The sequence below is a fragment of the Chiloscyllium plagiosum genome, chromosome 39 (genome assembly GCF_004010195.1).
Source record: "Chiloscyllium plagiosum isolate BGI_BamShark_2017 chromosome 39, ASM401019v2, whole genome shotgun sequence".
In the NCBI taxonomy this organism is placed as follows: domain Eukaryota; kingdom Metazoa; phylum Chordata; class Chondrichthyes; order Orectolobiformes; family Hemiscylliidae; genus Chiloscyllium; species Chiloscyllium plagiosum.
Window position 1 is genome coordinate 11,974,928 of NC_057748.1, and position 20,960 is coordinate 11,995,887.

The following is a 20,960-nucleotide window of genomic DNA, read 5'->3' on the forward strand; positions in this document are numbered from 1 at the left end:
TCTGAACTAGAACCTAGAGGCAAAGGTTAAAGGGGTTTGGGGGTGGCCATAGTTCAAATCCCACCGCAGCAACTGGTGGAACTTAAATTCGGTCAATGAAGGATCTGGGTTTGAAAGATTAGTCTCAGTCTCAATATTTGGGAGCAGATTTTCATGCATTGTATCTCCCAGGGGCTAAAGTGATCCAAGGTTACAGGATACAAGTGGGAACAAGGTACTAAGTTGGGTGATCAGCCATGATGTAATGGAGTGGTGGTGCAGGCTTGAGGGGCTGAATGGCCTACTCCTCTATTATCTATGTTTCTGTACAGTACTGGATGATCAGATTCAGCCATGAAGCTGTCATTGTTGTAAAATACCATCTGATTCACAAATGTCCTTCAGGCAAGGAAATCTGCCATCCTTACCTGATCTGGCCCACATGTAACTCCAGAACCACAGCAATGTGGTTGACTGTTGACTGTCTCTGGCATGGCCTAAGAAGATGTTCCCGAAAGATGGGTATCGAATGCTGACCTTGCCATTGAGACCCATGTCATGTAAATACAAGTTTGGTAATGAGTTCTACATTTGTAACGACACTCCTGATGAAGGGCTAATGCCCGAAACGTTGATTCTCCAGCTCATCGGATGCTGCCTGACCTGTGCTTTTCCAGCACTACACTCTCTACTCTGAGCTCCAGCATCTGCAGTCCTCACTTTCTCCCCATTGTAACAACTCAGTGGAGGTTCTCCTGAATTACCCCTGAATTTTTTTTTTTTTATTTATTGACTTATCACTCTGGTTGGAGTGTTTTCTCTCTTTCCCTCCCCCCCCACCCCCAACCCCCACCCTGCTCCATAAATGTCCAAAGGAGGGATATCTTTGAGGGGGGGGGGGTGGTTGGGGTGGTCACTGTAGAGACTGTTCTGTTTTTGGTACAGTGGTGGCGTAGACTTGCACTTGGGAACATTTCTCTCCAGAGTTTGTCTCTATTAAAATACTAGGAGAAAGTGCGGACTGCAGATGCTGGAGATCAGAGTCTAGAATGTGTGGTGCTGGAAAAGCACAGCAGGTCAGGCAGCATCGAGAAGCAGGAGAAGTGACATTTTGTGCTGGAGCCCTTCATTAGGAATGAAGTTGGGAGCCTCCAGTCCCCCTCTCACTGTACTCCCTAAGTCCTCTCCTCTGCCCTGAAGCTCTTCAGCCACGTCCTCAAGCAACCTCGCTCCCGCAGCCACATCTCCTTCCTCAGCACCAAGGAGGCTGCCAGCCTCATTCCTGATGAAGGGCTTATGCCGGAAACGACGATTCTCCTGCTCCCTGGATGCTGTCTGACCTGCTGTGCTTTTCCAGCACCACACACACTCTCTCTCGACTATGAAAACACTAATCTGTAATCAAGGCTTTTAGCGGAAAAAACACACAGGGAAATGGAGTCGAGGATTATCAGATCAGTCAGTGATCTCACTGAATGGTGGAACAGACCTGATGGGCCGAATGGTCTTTACAGCTGCAGCCATTGCTGTGTACGTCTCGAATAAAACACCTTTTTTACTGTGAGCTAATTCCAAACTAAATGCAGTGCAAAAAAAAAGTTTGAAAAGAAAAAAACTTGCATCTATGTGGAATGGTTTATGACCTTGCTGACATCTTGAAGAGTATTACTCTGGTCAAAGAAGTTGTAATTTGGGCAGCATGGCAGCTAACGTGCTCTCAATAAGCTTAACCAAATTACAGAATGATAACCACGTAACCTCGATTAATGATAGAAACAGGAGGAGGCCATTCAGCCCTTCGAACCTGCTCTGGTATTTGATCCAATCCTGGCTGATCGTCCAACTCAGTTCCCCCATTCCCACTTTCTCCTCCTATCCTTTCGATTCCCCTTTGTCCTAAGAACTACACCTTTCTCCTTCTCCATGCGATGCTTTGACCTCCACTGCTTTCTGTAGCGAAGAATTCAGGGCTCACCCATCACTGGGTGAAGAAATGTCTCCTCATTTGGGCAGCATGGTGGCTTAATGGTTAGCACCGCTGCCTCTCAGCGCCAGGGACCCAGGTTCTATTCTAGTCTCGGGCAACTATCAGTGTGGAGTTCGCACATTCTCCCTGTGTCTGCATGGGTTTCCTCTGGGTGTTCCGGTTTCCTCCCACAGTCCAAAGATTAGGATGAATTGGCCATGTTAAATTGCCTCGTAGTGTTCAGGGATGTGTAGGTTAGGTGCATTAGTCAGTGTGATAGGGTAAGGAAATGGGTCTGGGTGGCATACGAGGGTCGATGTGGACTTGTTGGGCCAAATGGCCTGTTTCCACACTGTAGGAATTCTATGATCTCAAACCTAAATGGCATATCCTGTATTCCTCTGACGTGACGCCTGGTTCTGCACTCCCTGGTCATCAGGAACAACCCTGTCTGGCCCTGTTAGAATTTTATAAGCTTCTGTGAAATCCCCTCTTTCTTTCATTGGAGAATAGAAGAATGAATGTTAAATGATTGAGGGTTAAGTATTGGCTGGGACAGTGGGTTAACTCCCCTGTCCTTGCCTGAACAAGTGCTTAGGGTCTTCTAAGGTACATCCAAACAGCTAGCTGGGTAAGGAGAACATTGATTTAATGTCTTGTGTCAGAGACAGCACCTCCCATTGCACAGCCCTCCTTCAGTACTGCGCTGAATTGTCGATCTACAGTTTACCTCCAGCCCTGGAGTGGAACTTGAACTGAGAGCCCCGTGACTCTGAGGTGAGTGTGAGATTAGCCCAAGGGAGGGGAAAGTAAACTGTCAGGGCTAACAATTAGGAATTAAAATTTAAGCGTGCCAACCCTCCCTTCCTTCCTGTTCTGATACTCCAAGAGCGTTGCCAGTCCCTAAACATGTCTCAGTGTGCTGCTCCTGCTGTATAACCTGTGGGTTGCGAAAGAGGTTAGACAAATGCAATTTATTTTCCTCTCTCTCTCTTTTTGTTCTTTTATTCTTTGGTTCCCCTTGCCCCGGTTGTTCACCCCCCGCTATCTTTTTGTTCCCCCTCTACCTCTTTTCTTCCTCTCTACCTCTTTTCTTCCTCTATTTGTTTTCCCCCCACCTCCTTTTTTTTTGGATCCACCCCTTTCTCTAATTGTTCTGTCTCTCTCTGTCTCTCTCTGTCTCTCTCTGTCTCTCTCTGTCCTCCATCTCCTCCTTTTCTGTCTTGAGGGCTTGCTGTGTATTCTGTGTCTCCTGTTCAGTATGTATTCAGGAAAATGACGTCTGTACTTTCTTGTGTGTAAGTGGGAAGGGACTGGCTGAAGTACAGTAAATGCTGTCATGACTCATCGATTTGTGAACAAATTGGTCTGATGAAAGACGCTGTATAGATCTTCCTCCTTCATCTGACAACACAAACCATTTGTGTTACTTTCTCTTAAGATTCAAATTCATTTTCTGTCTTGATCAGATGTATCTTTAGTCTCCCTTGAAAAATCTTGAAGCATACCCATCTGGTTCACTAAAGTCCTTTGGGAAGGAAACTGCCGTCCTTACCTGGTCTGGGCGTACATTTGACTCCAGACCCACAGCCAATGTGGTTGACCCCTAATTTCCCAGAGGGCAGTTAAGAATGGGCAATAAATGCTGGCCCAGCCAGTGATGCCCTCATCCTGTGAATGAATTGAAACTCTCTTGTGGTTTTCTTAAGGGGAGGTCAGGTCCGACCAACTTGATTTGAATTTTTCAAAGAGGTGATATATGTGTGTAGATGGGACCAAGGTGTTTGATGTAATTTACTTGGATTTCAGCAAGGCTTTTGAAAAGGTCCTTTGTGGGAGAATGATAAGCGCTGATGCAATCCAGGGAAATTTGGATCCACAGTTGGTTGAGTGGCAGGAAACAGTAGGTTGAGAGGCATTTTTCTGACTGGAAGTCTGTGTCCAGAAGGATCTCTGAGGTCAGTGTTGGGGCCCTTCTACTTGTTCATATAAGTGACTTGAGACTTGCATGTTGGAAGGTTGACCAGTAAGTTCACAAATGATCTAAAAATTGGGGTGGTAAATAGTGAGAAGGATAGCCTTAGATTACAGAATTCAGTCCAGATAAGCAGGCAGGACTTTAATCCAGGAACTGTAGGGTCTCTGGTCATTTGAGGAGGTGGGGGTGGGGGGTGGAGGCAAGAGAAAAAAAGGGTAAGACTTGAACATATTGCTTTTGTGTGCAGGGGACACACTCTCTGCAAACAAAAGGAACATGTCCAAACTGGTCCTTGCCAGAGACTTGCTCCTTTTTGTGCCAACCCTGGAAATTGTCCTGGTCTTGGGCATGGGCTATTATATTGTTTCTCATTTGGTATTCTTGCATTTGTCCTGATAAGTGCAAGATGAAAAAAGCTTAAGCCATGTGTCTCTTTTCAACTTTTACTTGGGTTCTTTACCAACAAGTGATACATTTGAGCACAATCTTACACTGTGTCTCTGCCTGCGATGTAACTTCTCCTTGACTTTTCTGGGATTACAGGACAGTGTTCAGGAAGAAGATAGGATAAATAGACAAAGTCTTTTCCCTGTGGTGGGGGAATCCAGAACTAGAGGGCATAGGTTTAGGTTGAGAGCAGAAAGAGATAAAAGGGACCTAAGGGGCAACTTTTTTCACGCAGAAGGTGGTACGTGCATGGAATGAGCTGCCAGAGGAAGTGGTGGAGGCTGGTACATTTGCAACATTTAAAATGCTGCAAGGAATAGGAAGGGTTCAGAGGGATATGGGCCAAGTGCTGGCAAATGGGATTAGAGTAGGCTAGGATATTTGGTGGGCATGGATGAGTTGGACCGAAGAGATGGACAGCATGAAAACAGATTCTATGACTTTAAGAGGTATCATACTTGATATCTTCCCATCCCTTGTCAAGGGAGTACCAGGGTCTCACCTCAGTGTGTAAATCTGTGAAGGGGTCTTATGTTATCTAGGATGTCAGCTTCATCTCAATGGATGTCATTCTAAGCTCCAAGTTAGATTTTGAATTTCCCTCCACATTCTGGAGCACAATCCGGGTTGACATTCCAAGGCACTACTGGCAGAGTGCAGCACTGCCGGGGGAGTGCGACACACTGTTGGAAGTCCCGTTTCTTTCAGGCAAGTTGTTAAACTATAGCTCTGCTTGTTGCCTCAGCTGGGTGTAGAAGATTGCGTCGCACTCCAAGCACAGCAGCTGTGACCTGACCAGCATTGATCCCACACCAGGGGGAACAAGCAGATTAGATTACTTAGTGTGGAACAGGCCCTTCGGCCCAACAAGTCCACACCGACCTTGTGAAGAGCAACCCACCCAGACCCATTCCTGTACATTTACCCCTTCACCTAACGCTACGGGCAATTTAGCATGGCCAATTCACCTAACTTGCACATTTGGACTGTGGAAGGAAACCGGAGCACCTGGAGGAAACCCACGCAGACACAGGGAGAATGCGCAAACTCCACACAGTCAGTCGCCTGAGGCGGGAATTGAACCCGGGTCTCTGGCGCTGTGAGGCAGCAGTGCTAACCACTGTGCCACCCACCAGAACTGGTCATTGTGTGTGGGAGCTTGCTGTGCTAAAATTGACTGTGTTTCGTGTACAACAGTGGCAGCACTTCAAACAGTACTCCATTGGCTGTAAAGTGATTAAGAACCTCCTGGGGTGCTACGTAAGTGCAATTTTGCACTTGCCTTAAACTGCATTTTGAGGAACCATTGCGTGTACAATTGTGTGTGTCTGATGAGATTTAGTTGTAGGTATGAAATCTTTTATTTCTTCATCAGGCTCCCTATTGGCCAGTGTCTTCTGATTCATTCCTGAACCTTGTACCTACTTTGCAATGGTAATGGTTTGATATCTGCCATATCTCAGCTGTCTAAACCATTGAGGGGTTGAATTGACGCAAACTAGGTGAAAATCCAGATAAGCTTGGCTGGTGACCAGGATAGGCCAATGACCCCTTTTTCCTGTTTATGGTGAGGAGTGTAGCACAGAACTCCTACTCATGGTTGCTATCCTATAATCTCTAGGAGTAGGCAGGTGGGACTAGCTTTTAGTTTGGGATTATGTTTGGTGTGGACTGGTTAGATCTAAGGCTCTGTTTCCGTGCTCTTTGTGTGGACCTATTTGAAAAAGCAATAAGACTGGGAGTAGACCATTCGGCCCCTCAAACCTGCTTCACAGTTCAACTAGATCGTAGCTGATCTTCTACCCAACTGCTCTTTCCCCACACTGAAATCTTTAAGTCAGTAAAGGGGGGCAAATGTGAGTGAAAAGGGGCAGGATTGGGCTATCCAACCTGCTGGCTCAATTCCTGTGGTGTTGGCTCAGCCAGCGTGCATGTCCACTTGGTGGCAGTGTCTGTGGAGGTAGCTGAGTTGTGACGGGTGGAATCCTTGCAAGGTTGGGCCGAAGGACCTTTTTCTGTGCTGTATGCATCTCCAAGGAGTCAGTGGCTGGGGAGAAGGCATGAGAAGCTGCTGGGGGTGGGGCGGTGGGGGAAATATGTTGACTGGGAGTGACCTTTGTGTATCAAGTAACTAGTTATGGATGTTGAGAGACACGATGCCTATTTTCACTTCGCCTCTTCCCCAAAAACATACTAAAAACTCAAAGAAACTAGTAATTCAGCGCAGACTGCCCAATCTCGATGCACGTACTGTTTGTCAGGAGCTTCCCTTTTCTTTCCCCTGGTTCCCCACTTGACCGTTTTCTCTGACATTCATATGGGAGATCAGGCCCAAGATTTGGTGAAGGGGGGGAGCGTTTTATTTATTTTTGTCCCTCAAACATTCCCCCCCACTCTAAGCCTTGCCTTTGAGCAGTGGTAGCAACCCTACCCTACCAACCACTGTCCCCAAGTAGGGGATTGTCATCTCGATATCAGGAGCTAAAGGGTGGCTCGGTGGTTAGCACTGCTGTCTCACAGCGCCAGGGACCCGGGTTCGAATCCATCTCTGGCAGTTGTCAGTGTGGAGTTTGTATGTTCTCCCCCGTGTCTGCGTGGGCTTCCTCTGGTTTCCTCCCACAGTCACGAAGATGCTCACAAATGGGACTAGATAAATTTTAGGATATCTGGTCGGCGTGGATGAGTTGAATCAAAGGGTCCATGACTCTGTGTGCAGGTTAGGGTGGATTGGTCCTGCTAACTTTCCCGGTAGTGTCCATTGATGTGCACGCTAGATGGGTTAGCCATGGGAAATGCAGGGTTACCGGGATAGGCTGGCGGGGGTGGTGGGAATGTTCTTTGGTGCTGACTCAATGGGCTGAATGGCCTCTACTTTCACTGTAGGGGTTCTATGACAGATTCTCCCAGCAGCTGAGGCAGGCTGTGGAGAGCTTACCGCTACAGCACCATGGTCTCTGAAGCTTGGCCTAATCACTGCAAGAAGCAACCCAGGTCGATAAGTCGATCTTGGGTTAAATGCTTTTAATCTTGGTCAGCCCACTCTGCACAGCTCTGGTCTCCATTTTATAAAAGGGCAAAGCTCCACCTTGCCTCTTGCCTGAGGCATGGCAAAACGGTGTGGTTAAACCATCACCTATTAACTTATTCTCTATGGCCGAGCAATCCTGAAGACCTTTAAGGATATTGGTGACTTTATTCACCGTAATATTGAAAGGGAAGATTACAAGGAAATGCCCCCAAAATAGGACTGGTACAATTACAGCATTTAAAAGGCATCTGTATAGATACATGAACAGGAAGGGTTTAGAGGGATAAGAGCCAAGTGTTGGCAAATGGGACTAGATTAACTTAGCATATCTGGTCAGCATGGATGAGTTGGACCGAAGGGTTTGTTTTTGTTTTGTACATTTCTCTGACTCTGTTATATCCATCAACAGAGTCTGAACTGGCTGAAACTCTTTGTTGTTACAGCAATCAATGGGTATGCTAGGTTGGACCAGATGGGCTGAATGGCCTGCTCCGCAGTCATAAGTAATAAACTGGTTTCACCTCTGGGGAAGCCTGTTTTTGTTTCTTTGTAATGAATGCAGCTACGTGAGGAAGGACAATGCTGCTGGGAACTTTCCACTGTTTGCGCGCAGTGTCACTCATTCCCAGCTGGGATACAGCAGCAGTTCCGTCTTCGTGAGATGCAGTTTTCTCGGTCAAGGTCGGTAAACAACTTGAGGTGAAGCAGTGGTATTGGGCTTGGTACTGCAGTTGCGGAGAGTCTGGGAGGAGATGGGGGACACTAAAGGGCAATACTGTGGAGTGAGGGAGAGTTTTCTCCGGTTCGGTTCCTCACAGTCCATCAACAGTTTCTAGTTGACTCGTTGCAAAGTCAGAGCACTAATGCGGGTGTGTACTGTTCCTCATCATAGACTCACTACAGTGTGGAAACTTCAGTCCAACAAGACCACTCCGACCCTCCGAAGAGTGACCCATTCTCTCTACTCTATATTTACCTCTAACTAATGCACCTAACCTACACATCCCTGAACATAGTGGTCAATTTAGTACAGCCAACTCGCCCAACCAGAGCACCCAGAAGGAAACCCACGCAAACACTGGGAGAACGTGCTAACCACTGAGCCGATCGAGCTAACTTAAACATTGCGTCACGTCAGAAGTCACACAACACCAGATTATTGTCCAACAGGTTTATTTGAAATCACAAGCTTTCGGAGTGCTGCTCCTGTGTCAGGTGAAGGAGCAGCGCTCTGAAAGCTTGTGGTTTCAAATAAACTTGCTGCACTCTGACCTGATGTCGTGTGACTTCTGACCTTGTCCACCCCAGTCCCACACTGGCACCTTCACATCATTGCTGCATCAGGTTACAATATCCTGATTGAGGCAAAACCCCCTCATTTTGTAGAGCTGGAGGAGGTTACGGGTACGAGGAGGGGATTTAAACATGAGGCTGCAGATTTTATGGAAGGAGTCCCAGAGTGTTGAAACCTTTCGGGAAAAGGGATTGAAGAGTTCAAGGTGGCGCGGATGAGCCCAGTGCAGCCCTCCTGTGGAGGATGTTTTTGTTTTGGGACTTCAGAATTCAGATACAGAACAAACTCGATTATCCGAACGAGACGGACGGGGAGCATTTTGTTTGGATAACTGATCTGATCGTAAATGAAGGAAACATTTACAGCACCTTGAGATCTGCAATTTGTATAATTGATGTTTGGATAACTGAGGTTGTTCTGTATAATGTAGCCCACACTGCTCCCTCATTCCCCCCCCCCCCCGCACACTGTAAATGTCACTGTCCAACTTGAGCATGTCACACTGATTTGAAGAGTGCAAAGCTGCCGGATCGCTGGCCCTTTCTGAGTCTTGTGACCTGACTCAGAAGGCAAATGCTTGTAAACAGATTGGTCTCCTCAGGGATGCTATTAGCATATCGTTTTGCACTTGGCAATGAAGCCAGGAATGCAGCGATTGTGGATAAAAAATTTTTTTTAAGCTGTCGTGTTAAACTAGTGTAAGGCTCATGTTTCTCAGGGAAATGCACTCTCAAAGGACAGCTGACATTGCATTGCACCCCCCCCCCCCCACTGCACTGTTCCCCTTTTCTTCCTGTGCAGATGGCAGATGGGCTCTGCAGGTTTTACGCTGGTGTCACTGGGCATAAAGTTGTGATCATTCTCACCATTTCATCACTGAGATTCACTGACTGCGAAGCCAGGGAGGCTGCTGGTATCTTGGCAACGCCGCGTGCAATTTGTCGAGTTCCTTCAGCATCCCGAGTAACCCGATCATTTCAAAGCTGATGCCGGGCCACGTCAGGAGTTGTCAAAGTGGGTGACCCAAGGAGGCAGGTAAACTCTCTGAAATCTGCATTGAGGCTTAGGGTGGGAATAGGAGCAGGAATTAGGCCATTCAGCCCATCAGGTCTGCTCCACCATTCATTGATTGCTGATGGGTTTCTCCCGCATTCTCCCCATAACCCTTAATCCCCTTGATAATCAAGAACGTATCTATCTCTGTCTTAAATATACTCACTGACCTGGCCCACACAGCCTTCTGTGGCAATTCCACAGATTCACCGCTCTCTGGCTGAAGAAGGTTCTCCTTATCTCCATTCTAAAAGGTCTTCCCTTTACTCTAAGGCTGTGCCTTCGGTCCTAGTCTCTCCCACCAATGGGAACATCTTCCCAATGTCCACTCTGTCCAGGCCACTCCGTATTCTGGTATGTTTCAATTAGATGCCCCCACCCCCCCATCGTTCTAAACTTCATCTAGTGTAGACCCAGAATCCTCAAACGTTCGTCATATATTAAGCTTTTCATTCCTGGGACCAACCTCGTAAACATTCTCTGAACACACTCCCTCCCTGAACACACAATGCACCCTCCCTGAGATATGGAGCCCAAAACTGCTCTCAATACTCCAAAGGTAGCCTGACCAGAGTCTCAGAGGTACATCCCTGTACATAGCAGACCCTGGGGCCTGAGTGACTCTCATTATCTCAATAGTTGACCGACTAGCCCTGTTTATAGGAAGAATATTATTAAACTGGAAAGGGTTCATAAGGCGTTTACCAAGATGCTGCCAGGAACAGGGGTGGTTTGAGTTATAAGGAGAGGCTGGATAAGCTGGGACTATTTTCACTGGAGCCTGAGGGATGGTCTTAGAGGTTTTTAAAATCCTGAGAGGCATAGATAAGGTGAATGGCATGTGTCTTCTCCCTCTGATGGATAAGTTTAAAAACTAGGGTGCATATTTTTAAGGTGAGCGGAGAAAAATTTTAAAAAGTGCATGAGGGGCAACTGTTTTTACAGAATGGCTTGTGTGTGACATAAACTTCCTGAGGAAGTGGTGGACGTGGGTACAGTTACAATGTTTAAAAGACATTTGGATAAATACATGAATAGGAAACATTTGGAGGGCCAAACACAGGCAGGTGGGACTGATTTAATTTGGGAATATGGCTGACAAGGGCTGCTTGGACTGAAGGGTTTGTTTCCGTGCTGTTTGACCCTATAACAGGCCTAGGTTTACTTCATTTGGGGTCCTAACGTTTTATTAGGAACACTGTACTGGCAGTTGCTGGCATCTGAAAGCTTGAAAAGGGTGTCTGTTTAGCCTCTAGGTTTTGCCTGCATCTGCCAGACGCCTGCAGCTCATTGTCTTTCCAGGGGGTCCCAGATAAAAGCCGTAACGTGCGAGCACAGCTTTGCTTTGTGGGGAAAGGTTTGGCTCTCCGACCTCTGACCTTTTGTAGCTCGGTCACCATGGCGTGTGAAACGAGGGCTAAACTGCGAGGTCTCTGGGGATGGGGTGGGAGTGGAGATACTGTCGGGCAGTCAGTGTGTTAAAGTTACACAGTGTGCTCAGCACTGGGGGGATTTGGAGCACAGTGCAGCATGTATGTCTGTCGTTGTTCAAACCCATTTCACCACCCCTCCTTCCTAAAGCTGGTTTCGGCTTGGTAGACAGTCTGAAAGTGCTACCCCTTGCAGTCGAACTTGAAACAAAGTTGTAGGTAGGCAGCTAGTACAGGATGGGCTCAGCATTGAATGCTTTTGAAATGTCAAATTTCACTTTTGCTTGTGCGATATTTATTGAACGATATTTATTGTGTGCAGTTTTGGTCCCCTTTATTTGAGGAAAGATGTAGTGGCATTGAAGGTAGTACAGAGGAGATTCATTAGATCGATCTCAGAGATGAGGGATTTGTCGTATGAAGAGAGATTGAACAGTTTAGGCCCATACTGTCTGGAGTTTAGAGGAATGAGGGGAGATCGAATTGAGGTATGCAAGAGGATGAAAAGTGTGGGTAAAATAGACCCTGGAGTGGATGCTTCCCCTTGTAGGGCATTCCAGGATGAGAGAACATAGTCTTAGGATGAGGGGTAGCGAATTTAAAATAGAGTTGAGGAGAAACTCCTTCTCCCAAAGGAATTCATGACTCCAAACTGCAGTGGATGCCAGAACAGTGAGTAAATTTAAGGAGGATTTAGAAGATTTTTATTTGGTAATGGGTTGAAGGGTTATGGGGAGAAAACAGGAAAATGGGGGTGAGGAGCAGATCAGCCATGATTGAATGGCACAGTAGACTCGATGGGCTGAATGGCCTAATTCTGCTCCTATAAGTTTTGAGCTTTTGAATACAGTCGGTTCTGCTACAACGCGGTTGTTCCGTTCTTACGCTATAAGAAAATTTTGTAATAGCAGCACCATTTAAACTAATGGGGCCGAAATCAATATGCGCTTTAAAACTTGGTGCTTTAGAAACGGTGTCCCCAATTTGTCAACCATGTTATCAGCAAATTTGCATTAATGAAACATGCGTTACAGCAGAACGACCTGTATTCTGTGCATACCTTCTGAGAAATTGTTCACCAACTGCAAAAGAAAAGATACTTGCATCTCTGTAGCACCTTTTCCCGTGACATTTCATGGTACCTCATAGGCGCTGAGGTGCTTTCAGAAGTGCAGTCACTGTTGTGAGGTAAACAGGGCAGCCAATTTACATACAGCAAGCTCTCTCACAAGCAGTGATGTCTCGCCCAAGATCAGCTCTGATCATTATCAGTTGAGGGATGTGTCACGGCACCTCTGTTTGACTTTCAGAGTGGTGCTGTGGGGGTCTCTATTGTTCACCAAAAGTATTGTCCACCTCAAGGTTGCAATGGCGAGAGCTAGCCTGGACTTTCTGTTCACGGAATGAGGCTGATTCTGAGGCAAGAGCTGTACAGGTCATTCTTCTATAACACGATGGATACGTTCTTGTACAACCAGGCTTTTATTGGAGAACTGCGCTTTAGAAACAGCGCTTCAAGTGTTGGCGATGTAATCGTGTTCGAGCCGTCACATTTTAAAAGTTTGCACTGTGGAAATAGTCTCCAACTTATCGATCACGAATTCGCGTTAACAAAACGTACATGATAGCAGAACAACCTGTACCACTTAGCCAGAGCTGACTTCATGCCTGTATAGATCCTTTCACTATACCTGCGCAGACAGATGAAGAGTACAAGATTGATTACCTTTTTAAGAAGGTTTAAGGAGCAGAGTTTGAGAACCGGGAGCTCTGTTATGGATTTATTATCACGCGTGGAGCACTGGAGCCTTAATATGTTTTCACGCAGTGTGTATTTTTTTCCTTCCTCGTGAAGCTCACCTACAGCTGCTAATAGAATTGAGTAGGGGGGGTGGGAAAAATGTAACAATAATTCTGACTGGCTGACACAAGACTCCGGAAGATGGATATACTATAGAGGTGTCTGGACAGATGTGGCAGGGAGGGGCTGTTCCCACTCAAGAATGTGAGTGCTTGGATTTGCCAAAGAGGTGAAGCCAGAATGATGTGTAGAAAATCTTTTTCGGGCAGACCTATAAACCTTAAACTCCAGGTGAATAAACTCAACGCCATTCGTCAGGGATGACAATACCTGCCCCATGATTGGGGTTAATCCCAAGACTATTTGTTTCTTGTTTTGGACCTTGAGACCACCACTCTGTATTTATGAAGCTTCCTTCCCCAACTAGCTGCCTGTGTTATCATAGATTTCCTACAATGTGGAAACTGGCCATTCAGCCCATCAAGTCCATGCCGACCCTCTGAAGAGCTCAACTCCCCCCAGCCGCCCCCCCCCCCCAAATCCCTGTAACCCACCATTCCCAATGGCCAGTCCACCCTAACCTGCACAACTTTGGACTGTGGGAGGAAACAAGAGCACCTGGAGGAACCCCACGCAGACACAGGGAGAAACTCCACACAGTCACCCGAGGCTGGAACCAAATCCGGGTCCCTGGCACTGTGAGGCAGCAGTGCTAACCACTGAGCCACAGTACTGCCCATGTTGCAGTCAACCTGGTCTCTCTCAGGAGCTGGTGGATCAGTGGTTAGCACTGCTGCCTCAGCACCAGGGACCCCGGTTCGAATCCAGCCTCAGGCGATTGTGTCTGTGTGGGGTTTGCACATTCTCTCTGTCTCTGTGCGGGTTTGCTCTGGTTTCCTCCAATGATGTGCAGGTTAGGGTGGGTTGGCCACGATAAATTGTCCCATAATGTGCAGGTTAGCTGGGTTAGCCATGGGAGTTCTTCAGGGGGTTGATGTGAACTGGGTGGGCTGAATGGCCTGCTTCCACGCTGTCAGGATTTACGACTTGCTGATGTGTAATGATTATATTGTGGCGCTGCAGACGAGGCTAGCTTAACAGTGAATGTATCCATCCATGCACAGTTTATCTGCCAGATCCTCTCTCAATCTACGTGGCTGTTCTTTAGTTCTGTGGCTGCTCTGTGTGCATGTCTGCAATTTTGCAGAGAGGAAGTGAGTTTCTCCGAGAGGCATAATTTCCTGAGGCTGCGGTGGACTGAAATTATAGTACTTGGGCAGATGGAATAAAGACTTCCTTTTTTTTCCTTTCCGACTGGAATGTTTCTGTTGCTTGTTGTGAGAGGAGATCGAGATGAAGGCTTGTTTAGTAGGTTAGTTGTGATTGCAAGTCTATGGCTGCCTTTATCATCCCACAGCCTGGAGTGAACAGAAAAAGGCCATTCAGCCCATTGAGTCTGCACTGCCATTGGATGGAATTATGGCTGATCCGATTAATCCCCATCTCCACATCTTTGACTTCACCCCTAACTCTTGGAAGAAATTCCTCCTCATTTCTGTTTTTAAATAGATGACTCTTTTTTTTTAAACTTTTGAGATTAAACCCTGTAATCCTAGATGAACCCACAAGCAGAAATAACCTTTAATGCACCTTTAGAATGTTGTCTGTTTCAATAAAGATGGATGATGGCGGGGTGGAGAAATCTAACCCCATGTTTGAGTTGCTGGAAGTTAATGCTGTAGATTCTTGACACAATGTCTAGCAGTGGCACGATTGCATTTTATTTTGATTATTGGTTGTGACTGAGAGATCGGGAAGGTTACTTTGGGTGTGGTGCCAAGTGCTGGAGGTGGAACATTCTGCCCCCTCTGGTTGGAACTGGGAGTGCAGAAGGTCTAGAGTCGTAGAGTCATAGAGATGTGCAGCACGGAAACGGACCCTTCGGTCCAACTTGTCCATGCCGACCAGATATCCCAACCCAATCCAGTCCCACTTGCCAGCACTTGGCCCATATCCCTCTAAACCCTTCCTATTCATATCCCCATCCAGATGCCTTTTAAATGTTGTAATTGTACCAGCTTCCACCACTTCCCTTGGCAGCTCATTCCATACACGCACCACCCTCTGTGTGGTACCTATCCAAATGTCTCTTAAACCTCTGCGTGAAAATGTTGCCCCTTAGGTCCCTTTTCTAAATCATTCCCCTCTCACCCTTAACACTATGCCCTCTAGTTCTGGACTCCCACACCCAGGGAAAAGACCTTGTCTATTCACCCTATTCATGCCCCTCATGATTTTATAAACCTCTATAAGGTCACCCCTCAGCCTCCGATGCTCCAGGGAAAACAGCCCCTGACTATTCAGCCTCTCCCTATAGCTCAAACCCTCCAACCCTGGTAACATCTGTGTAAATCTTTTCTGAGCCCTTTCAAGTTTCACAACATCCTTCTGATAGGAGGGAGACCAGAATTGCATCTAATATTCCAACAGTGGCCTAACCAACATCCTGTGCAGCCACAGCATGACCTCCCAACTCCTGTACTCTATGCTCTGTCCATCAAAGGAAAGTATACCAAACGCCTTCTAATGTGACGCACCCGTTCTCTGTGGGTTTTTTTTCTTCTTTTTCCCCAGTCCCCTGCCATCATCGATGACACCTACCCCACCCCCCCTCTCCCAGTCTGGCCTTCCAGAAATGGTTGCAAATGATGCCCGGCTTTGGCCTGCATTTCTGTAGTGCCTCTGTGACCTCTGGACATTTGCCAAGCAGTTTTTACCAAAAAAGGCAGTTTGGGTGACGGGCTGACCTGGTTTGTTCTGTCGTCATCGTCATCATCCTCCGTGCCCGTCGTTGTAACTCTTGGCCTCGGGTTGTGGTGGGAGGTTGTCGGCCGTGTGACTTACTCTCTCTGCACCCGCCATTTTCTCCCGAAGGTAGTTGTTAATCTCTGGTGAACCCCAGGCTTCATTGGCAGGCGGTTGGGAGTTCCTCACAGCTGTCGCTGACCCCACCTGCACCTTCCCACCAAGTCATTAGGACTGCGTGTGGCGCTAACGTCCCAACCTCTGGGCCAGGAGACCCCGGTCCAAGTCCCACCTGCTCCAGAGGTGTTCCACATCTCTGAATAGGTTGATTCAGAGAAATGTCTCCCTGCATGGTCAAAACCACTGAGATTGAAGAGTCTGCTGATGAATGAACGAAAAGCTTGCATTTAAATAGTACCTTTTAGGAATCACCCAAGAACTTTAGAGCCATTGATGTGTATTGAGAGACAGTCAATGTTTATAAAACAGTTTGGGTGACCAACTTACACATTGCTGTTGCTATGTGGTTCCACCCCAGATACTTTGAGATGCTGGTTGAGCGATACATCATGTCCCCTGTACACTGGGCTAATCGTCTGTGTTATAGAGTCATACAGCATAGAAGAAATTCCTTCAGTCCAACTCATCCATGCCGACCCAGTTTCCCAAACTAAACTAGTCCCACTTGCCTGCGTTTGGCCCATATCCCTCTTAAACCTTTCCTATTCATGTACCTATCCAAATGTCTCTTAAATGCTATAACTGTATCTGCATCTACCGACTACCCTGGCAAGTCGTTCCACACATGAGCCACCCTCTATATGAAAAAGTTGCCCCTCAGGTTCCTTTTAAATAATTCTCCCCTCACCGCAAAAATACGCCCCCTAGTTTTGAACTCCCACACCCTGGCAAAAACCTTTTGCTATTCACCTTATCTATGCCTGTCATGATTTTATAGACCTCTATAACGTCACCCCTCAGCCTCCGACACTCCAGAGGAAATAGCCCCAGCCTATTTAGCCTCTCCCAGTAGCTCAAACCCTCCAATCCTGGCAACATTCCATGTAAATCTTTTCTGAACCCTCTCCAGTTTAATAATAATCTTCCTAAAAACAGGGTGACCACAACTGGACACAGTACTGTGTCCTCGCCTCGCCAGTGTCCTGTACAACCTCGACATAACATCCCAACTCCTACACTCAAAGGTCTGAGCAATGAAGGCAAGTGTGATAAACGCCGCCTTAATTACCCTGTCTACCTGTGATGCCACTTTCAAAAAACCCCTAAGTCTTGGCACAGTGGCTCAGTGGTTAGCACCGCTGCCTCGCCGCGCCAGGGACCTGGGTTTGATTCCTGCCTCAGGCCACTGTCTGTGTAGAGTTTGCACATTCTCCCTGTGTCTGCGTGGGTTTCCTCCCACAATCCAAAGATGTGCAGGTTAGGTGAATTGGCCCTTGGTTTAGGTTAGGTGCATTAGTCAGGGGTAAATATCGGATAATATGGTAGGGCAATGGGTCTGGGTGAGTTACTATTTGGAGGGTCAGTGTGGACTTGTTGGGCCAAAGGGCCTGTTTCCACACTGTAGGGATTCTAGGGACAATACTTCCCCAGGGCCCTACTGTTAACTGCATGAGTTCTGCCCTTCTTCGTTTTACCAAAATGCAATACCTCGCATTATAAATTCTATGATGGGCCTTTTTATTTTTTTTTGTGCTCACCAGAGAGAGTTGGCAGCACTCCTCTGAAAGACAGAGCCTCTGACAATGCAGCGCTCCCTCAGTGTCAGCCTAAATAATGTGCATGAGCCTCTGGACTGGGCCTGGCATTCACGCTAACCTCGCTCTGAGATGACTCACTGAGGTGCACTCTGCTGATGTGAGCGATTTTAATTGCAGTTGTTTTAATTTTCTTGCCCTGTATCATCTAGCCTTACACAGGATGATGACCTCACCAGGAATCTGAGTCTAATTGAGAAGCAGGTCAATTCACAGGCGCAAGGCAGCTAGCTCAACAGGGCAATCCCACACTGTCAAACCTCTGGGAGAAAGGCTTGTCTTTTTATTCTTCCAAGGGATGTGAACATCGCTGGCAAGGTGCCCATCTTTACTTAGTGAAATGCCAGGTTAATTCAGAGCACAGTTAAGAATCCATCACACTGCCGTGGGTCTGGAGTCACCCAGCTTTCATTAGTGAGTTTTTACAACAATCGGTGAGAGTCATGGACGAGACCAGCCTTCAGCTTTGTTAATTGAATTTAACATTTCCCAGCTGCCCTGGGGAGACTTGAATCTGCGTCAACCAGAACATTAGCTTGGGCCCTTGGATTACCCCCTTGCAAGCACCGGCACTGACTCCACATGTTCGATGCAGTTCCGTCTCCCTTTCTCACAGCCAATTCACTGACCCTGTTTTGAGAGTGATTGTTGGAAAGAGGGCGTCACTGCCTGGCTAGGCCAGTAAGCGGTTTACACTCAACCACGTTGCTGTGGGTCTGGAGTCTCATGTAGGCCAAACCAGGTAAGGACGACTGTTTCCTTCCTTCAAGGACGTTTGTGAACCAGATGAATTTTTACAACACTTGATTCACGCTCATTGTTAGACCAGATTTTTATTGAATTCCAATTCCACCAAGGTGGGATTCGAACCCAGGTCTCCACAACATTATGCAGGTCTCTGGATTAACAGTCCAGTGATCAGACCACTAAGCCATGACCTTCCCTTTCATACAGCGCCCTTCATAACCTCCCGAAGTGCTGTATGGCCCATTACAATGTAGATCCCATGCCACTATTTTGAGGAGGGACTGGGGAATTCTGCCCGGCATCCAGTCCAAACGTCTTCGCTCAACCATTATCATTTTTTGTAAAAATGCAAGTGGCAATCAGTTCCTATTCTATTTTTTTTTTTCTTCTTTTTTTTAAGGGAAAACACCCAAGTCGCCAAATCTCCTGTTTCTTTTTTTTTCTTTTTTTTTCTTTTTTTTTTCTTTTTTTTTATTTTTTTTTTGTTTTAACCCCCACACTACCACCTAAGTGCGGTAGTGCTTATTTTATCCCCAGCACCCATGGTGTGTGTGTGCAGGTGTGAGACACAGTGAAAGACACAAAGTGCACCAATCTTTATTCAAATTCCACCACCAGGAAGATAGGAAAACACCCAGGTGGCCAGTGACAAACACTGCCCTTCACAACCAAGGGTCCATGCTGCGATCTCCTAGCTATATTTTTTCCCCAGCACCCATGGTGTGTGTGTATACATGTGAGACACCCACGAGGAGGTCTTCAGACCTGCCCTCCTTCCTCCGTACCGGGTGCCCAAAGATCAGGAACGTGGGGCTGAAGTGCAACCAAAAGCAGAGGAGGAGGTTTTTAAGAAAATCAAAGAGGGAGTGCAAACGCCCACACCCAATATAGACGTGGTCCACGGACTCCACAGTGCCACAGAACAAGCAGTTGGGCTGGGAGTCCGTGAACCACCGCAATCTGCGGTTGCAGGGGACTGCTACGTGCGGCACCCTCCACCCCAGATCCCCGAGAGCAAGGGGGAGGACTCCCGCGTAGAGAGCCCTCCACTGGGGATCCCCACCGCCCGGTGGCAAATGGGCACGCCAAGGCGTGTCCGGACGGTGGATGAGGGAGAAGAGGTGGATGGTGTGCAGCAGCAGTCGATACAGGGCTCTTCTTTTTATTTCCTTAAACAAAACGAAATTAAAATTTCGGAGGCGGCTCAGGTTGTGGGGCACAGGCTCCCGCGGGAAGTACGGGACCTTGGGGCCAATGTGCAATTCCTATTCTATTCCATTACCTGGTTGTTAACTGCTGTTTAATGCAGAATGACAATTGGCTTTGACTGTTCCCAACATTACAACAGGGATCGCACTCCCTGTGCTGTCCACTGGCCGTGGAGCTTGCTGGGACATGGTTGAAACCTATAGGAATTTTCTCTGACCTTGCAGAAATTGTCCCATACACTACATGAGGATCGCTTTATCTATCAGGCGACAGTTTTATCTCTGGAACATTGTTGTCACTGTGTGAGAGGTCAGGGTGACCCTTGATTGAGCTACAGCCTTGCAGTTTAGCCCTCCCCTTATCTTTTCAAGGAGCTTTGGCATCTTGCAGGAGGCCTTCAGTCGCAATGTCTGTGTTTTGCATTTCTCTCTGTCTCTATTATTGTTTTGTTCCTCGCTCATTTACTCCCGCTTTTGGTCACACTGGCCTCGGCTGTGCGACTGTGTGTACCCACGTTCCCACTGCCTCGCTCAACCCCTCCCCCTCTGTTCTCTCCTCTCTGCGCAGATGAGCAGTAGGCCGAGCAACATCTCCGGGAGCGTCAGCATGGTTTCCGCGGCGATGTCGGCCCCAGAGCCGGCCCCCAGCAGCACGGCGGCGGATCCCAGCGTCTCGTGGTTGCCCGACACTCCAACGGCGCTGGAGCAGCCGATATTCCTGATGACCACGGCGGCACAGGGCATCTCGGGGTTCTTTGTGTGGACGGCTCTCCTAATCACGTGCCACCAGGTAACGCTGACCACTGTGCTTAGCCTCAGTTGTGACTGTCTTCACCCACCCCCATGCCCCCTGTTGGAATGCTCAAGTTAACGCCACCTCGTGTAGAGCAAAAGGACAACTTTGGATCCATTTCTAACCCCACCCCACTTCAGTTCCTTAATGCTTCGCTATGTGTTACTTGTCAACAGTAGACCTGTTGGACTGAGAGGCAGTCAATTTATACACAGAAAGGTCCCTCATTTAACAATTAAGCTATCCAACCAATTTGCATGCAGGAGGTCACCCTGTATTGGATAGATATTATCAATCTGGAGAGAGTTCGGAAGAGATTTACCAAGATGTTGCTGGCTGTGGAAGGTTTGACTTACAAGGAGAGGCAAGGAGATATATAGCACGGAAATGGACCCTTCGGTCCAACCCGTCCATGCCGACCAGATATCCCAACCCAATCGAGGCCCACCTGCCAGTACCTGGCCCATATCCCTCCAAACCCTTCCTATTCATATATATCCGTCCAGATGCCTTTTATATAGCTGCCAGAGGAAGTGGTGGAAGCTGGTACAATTCCAGCATTTAAAAGGCGTGGAGGAATGACCAGGCATGGGCTGCCAAGGTCGGGGACCACTCTTTTTTTCCCTTTTTCCATTTTCCAAGGCAGCCGTTTCTTC

At 47.5% G+C, this 20,960-nt stretch overlaps 1 protein-coding gene across 3 annotated transcripts in view; it reads left to right on the forward strand.

Moving 5' to 3' along the window:
• The window catches only part of LOC122541978 (transmembrane protein 184B-like), a 43,861-nt gene that overhangs the window by 10,232 nt on the left and 12,669 nt on the right, over window positions 1–20,960 (forward strand). For 2 of the 3 annotated variants that reach the window (XR_006309731.1, XM_043679274.1), the window contains exon 2: window positions 20,080–20,301. Coding sequence is in view for 2 of the 3 variants with exons in the window: in XM_043679274.1 (XP_043535209.1) it covers window positions 20,080–20,301 (222 nt within the window). In the remaining variant the exon portion in view is untranslated. Of the gene's footprint in view, window positions 1–2,752; window positions 2,904–20,079; window positions 20,302–20,960 lie in introns of those variants that run through there. The other variant, XM_043679275.1, reaches the window with a different exon arrangement.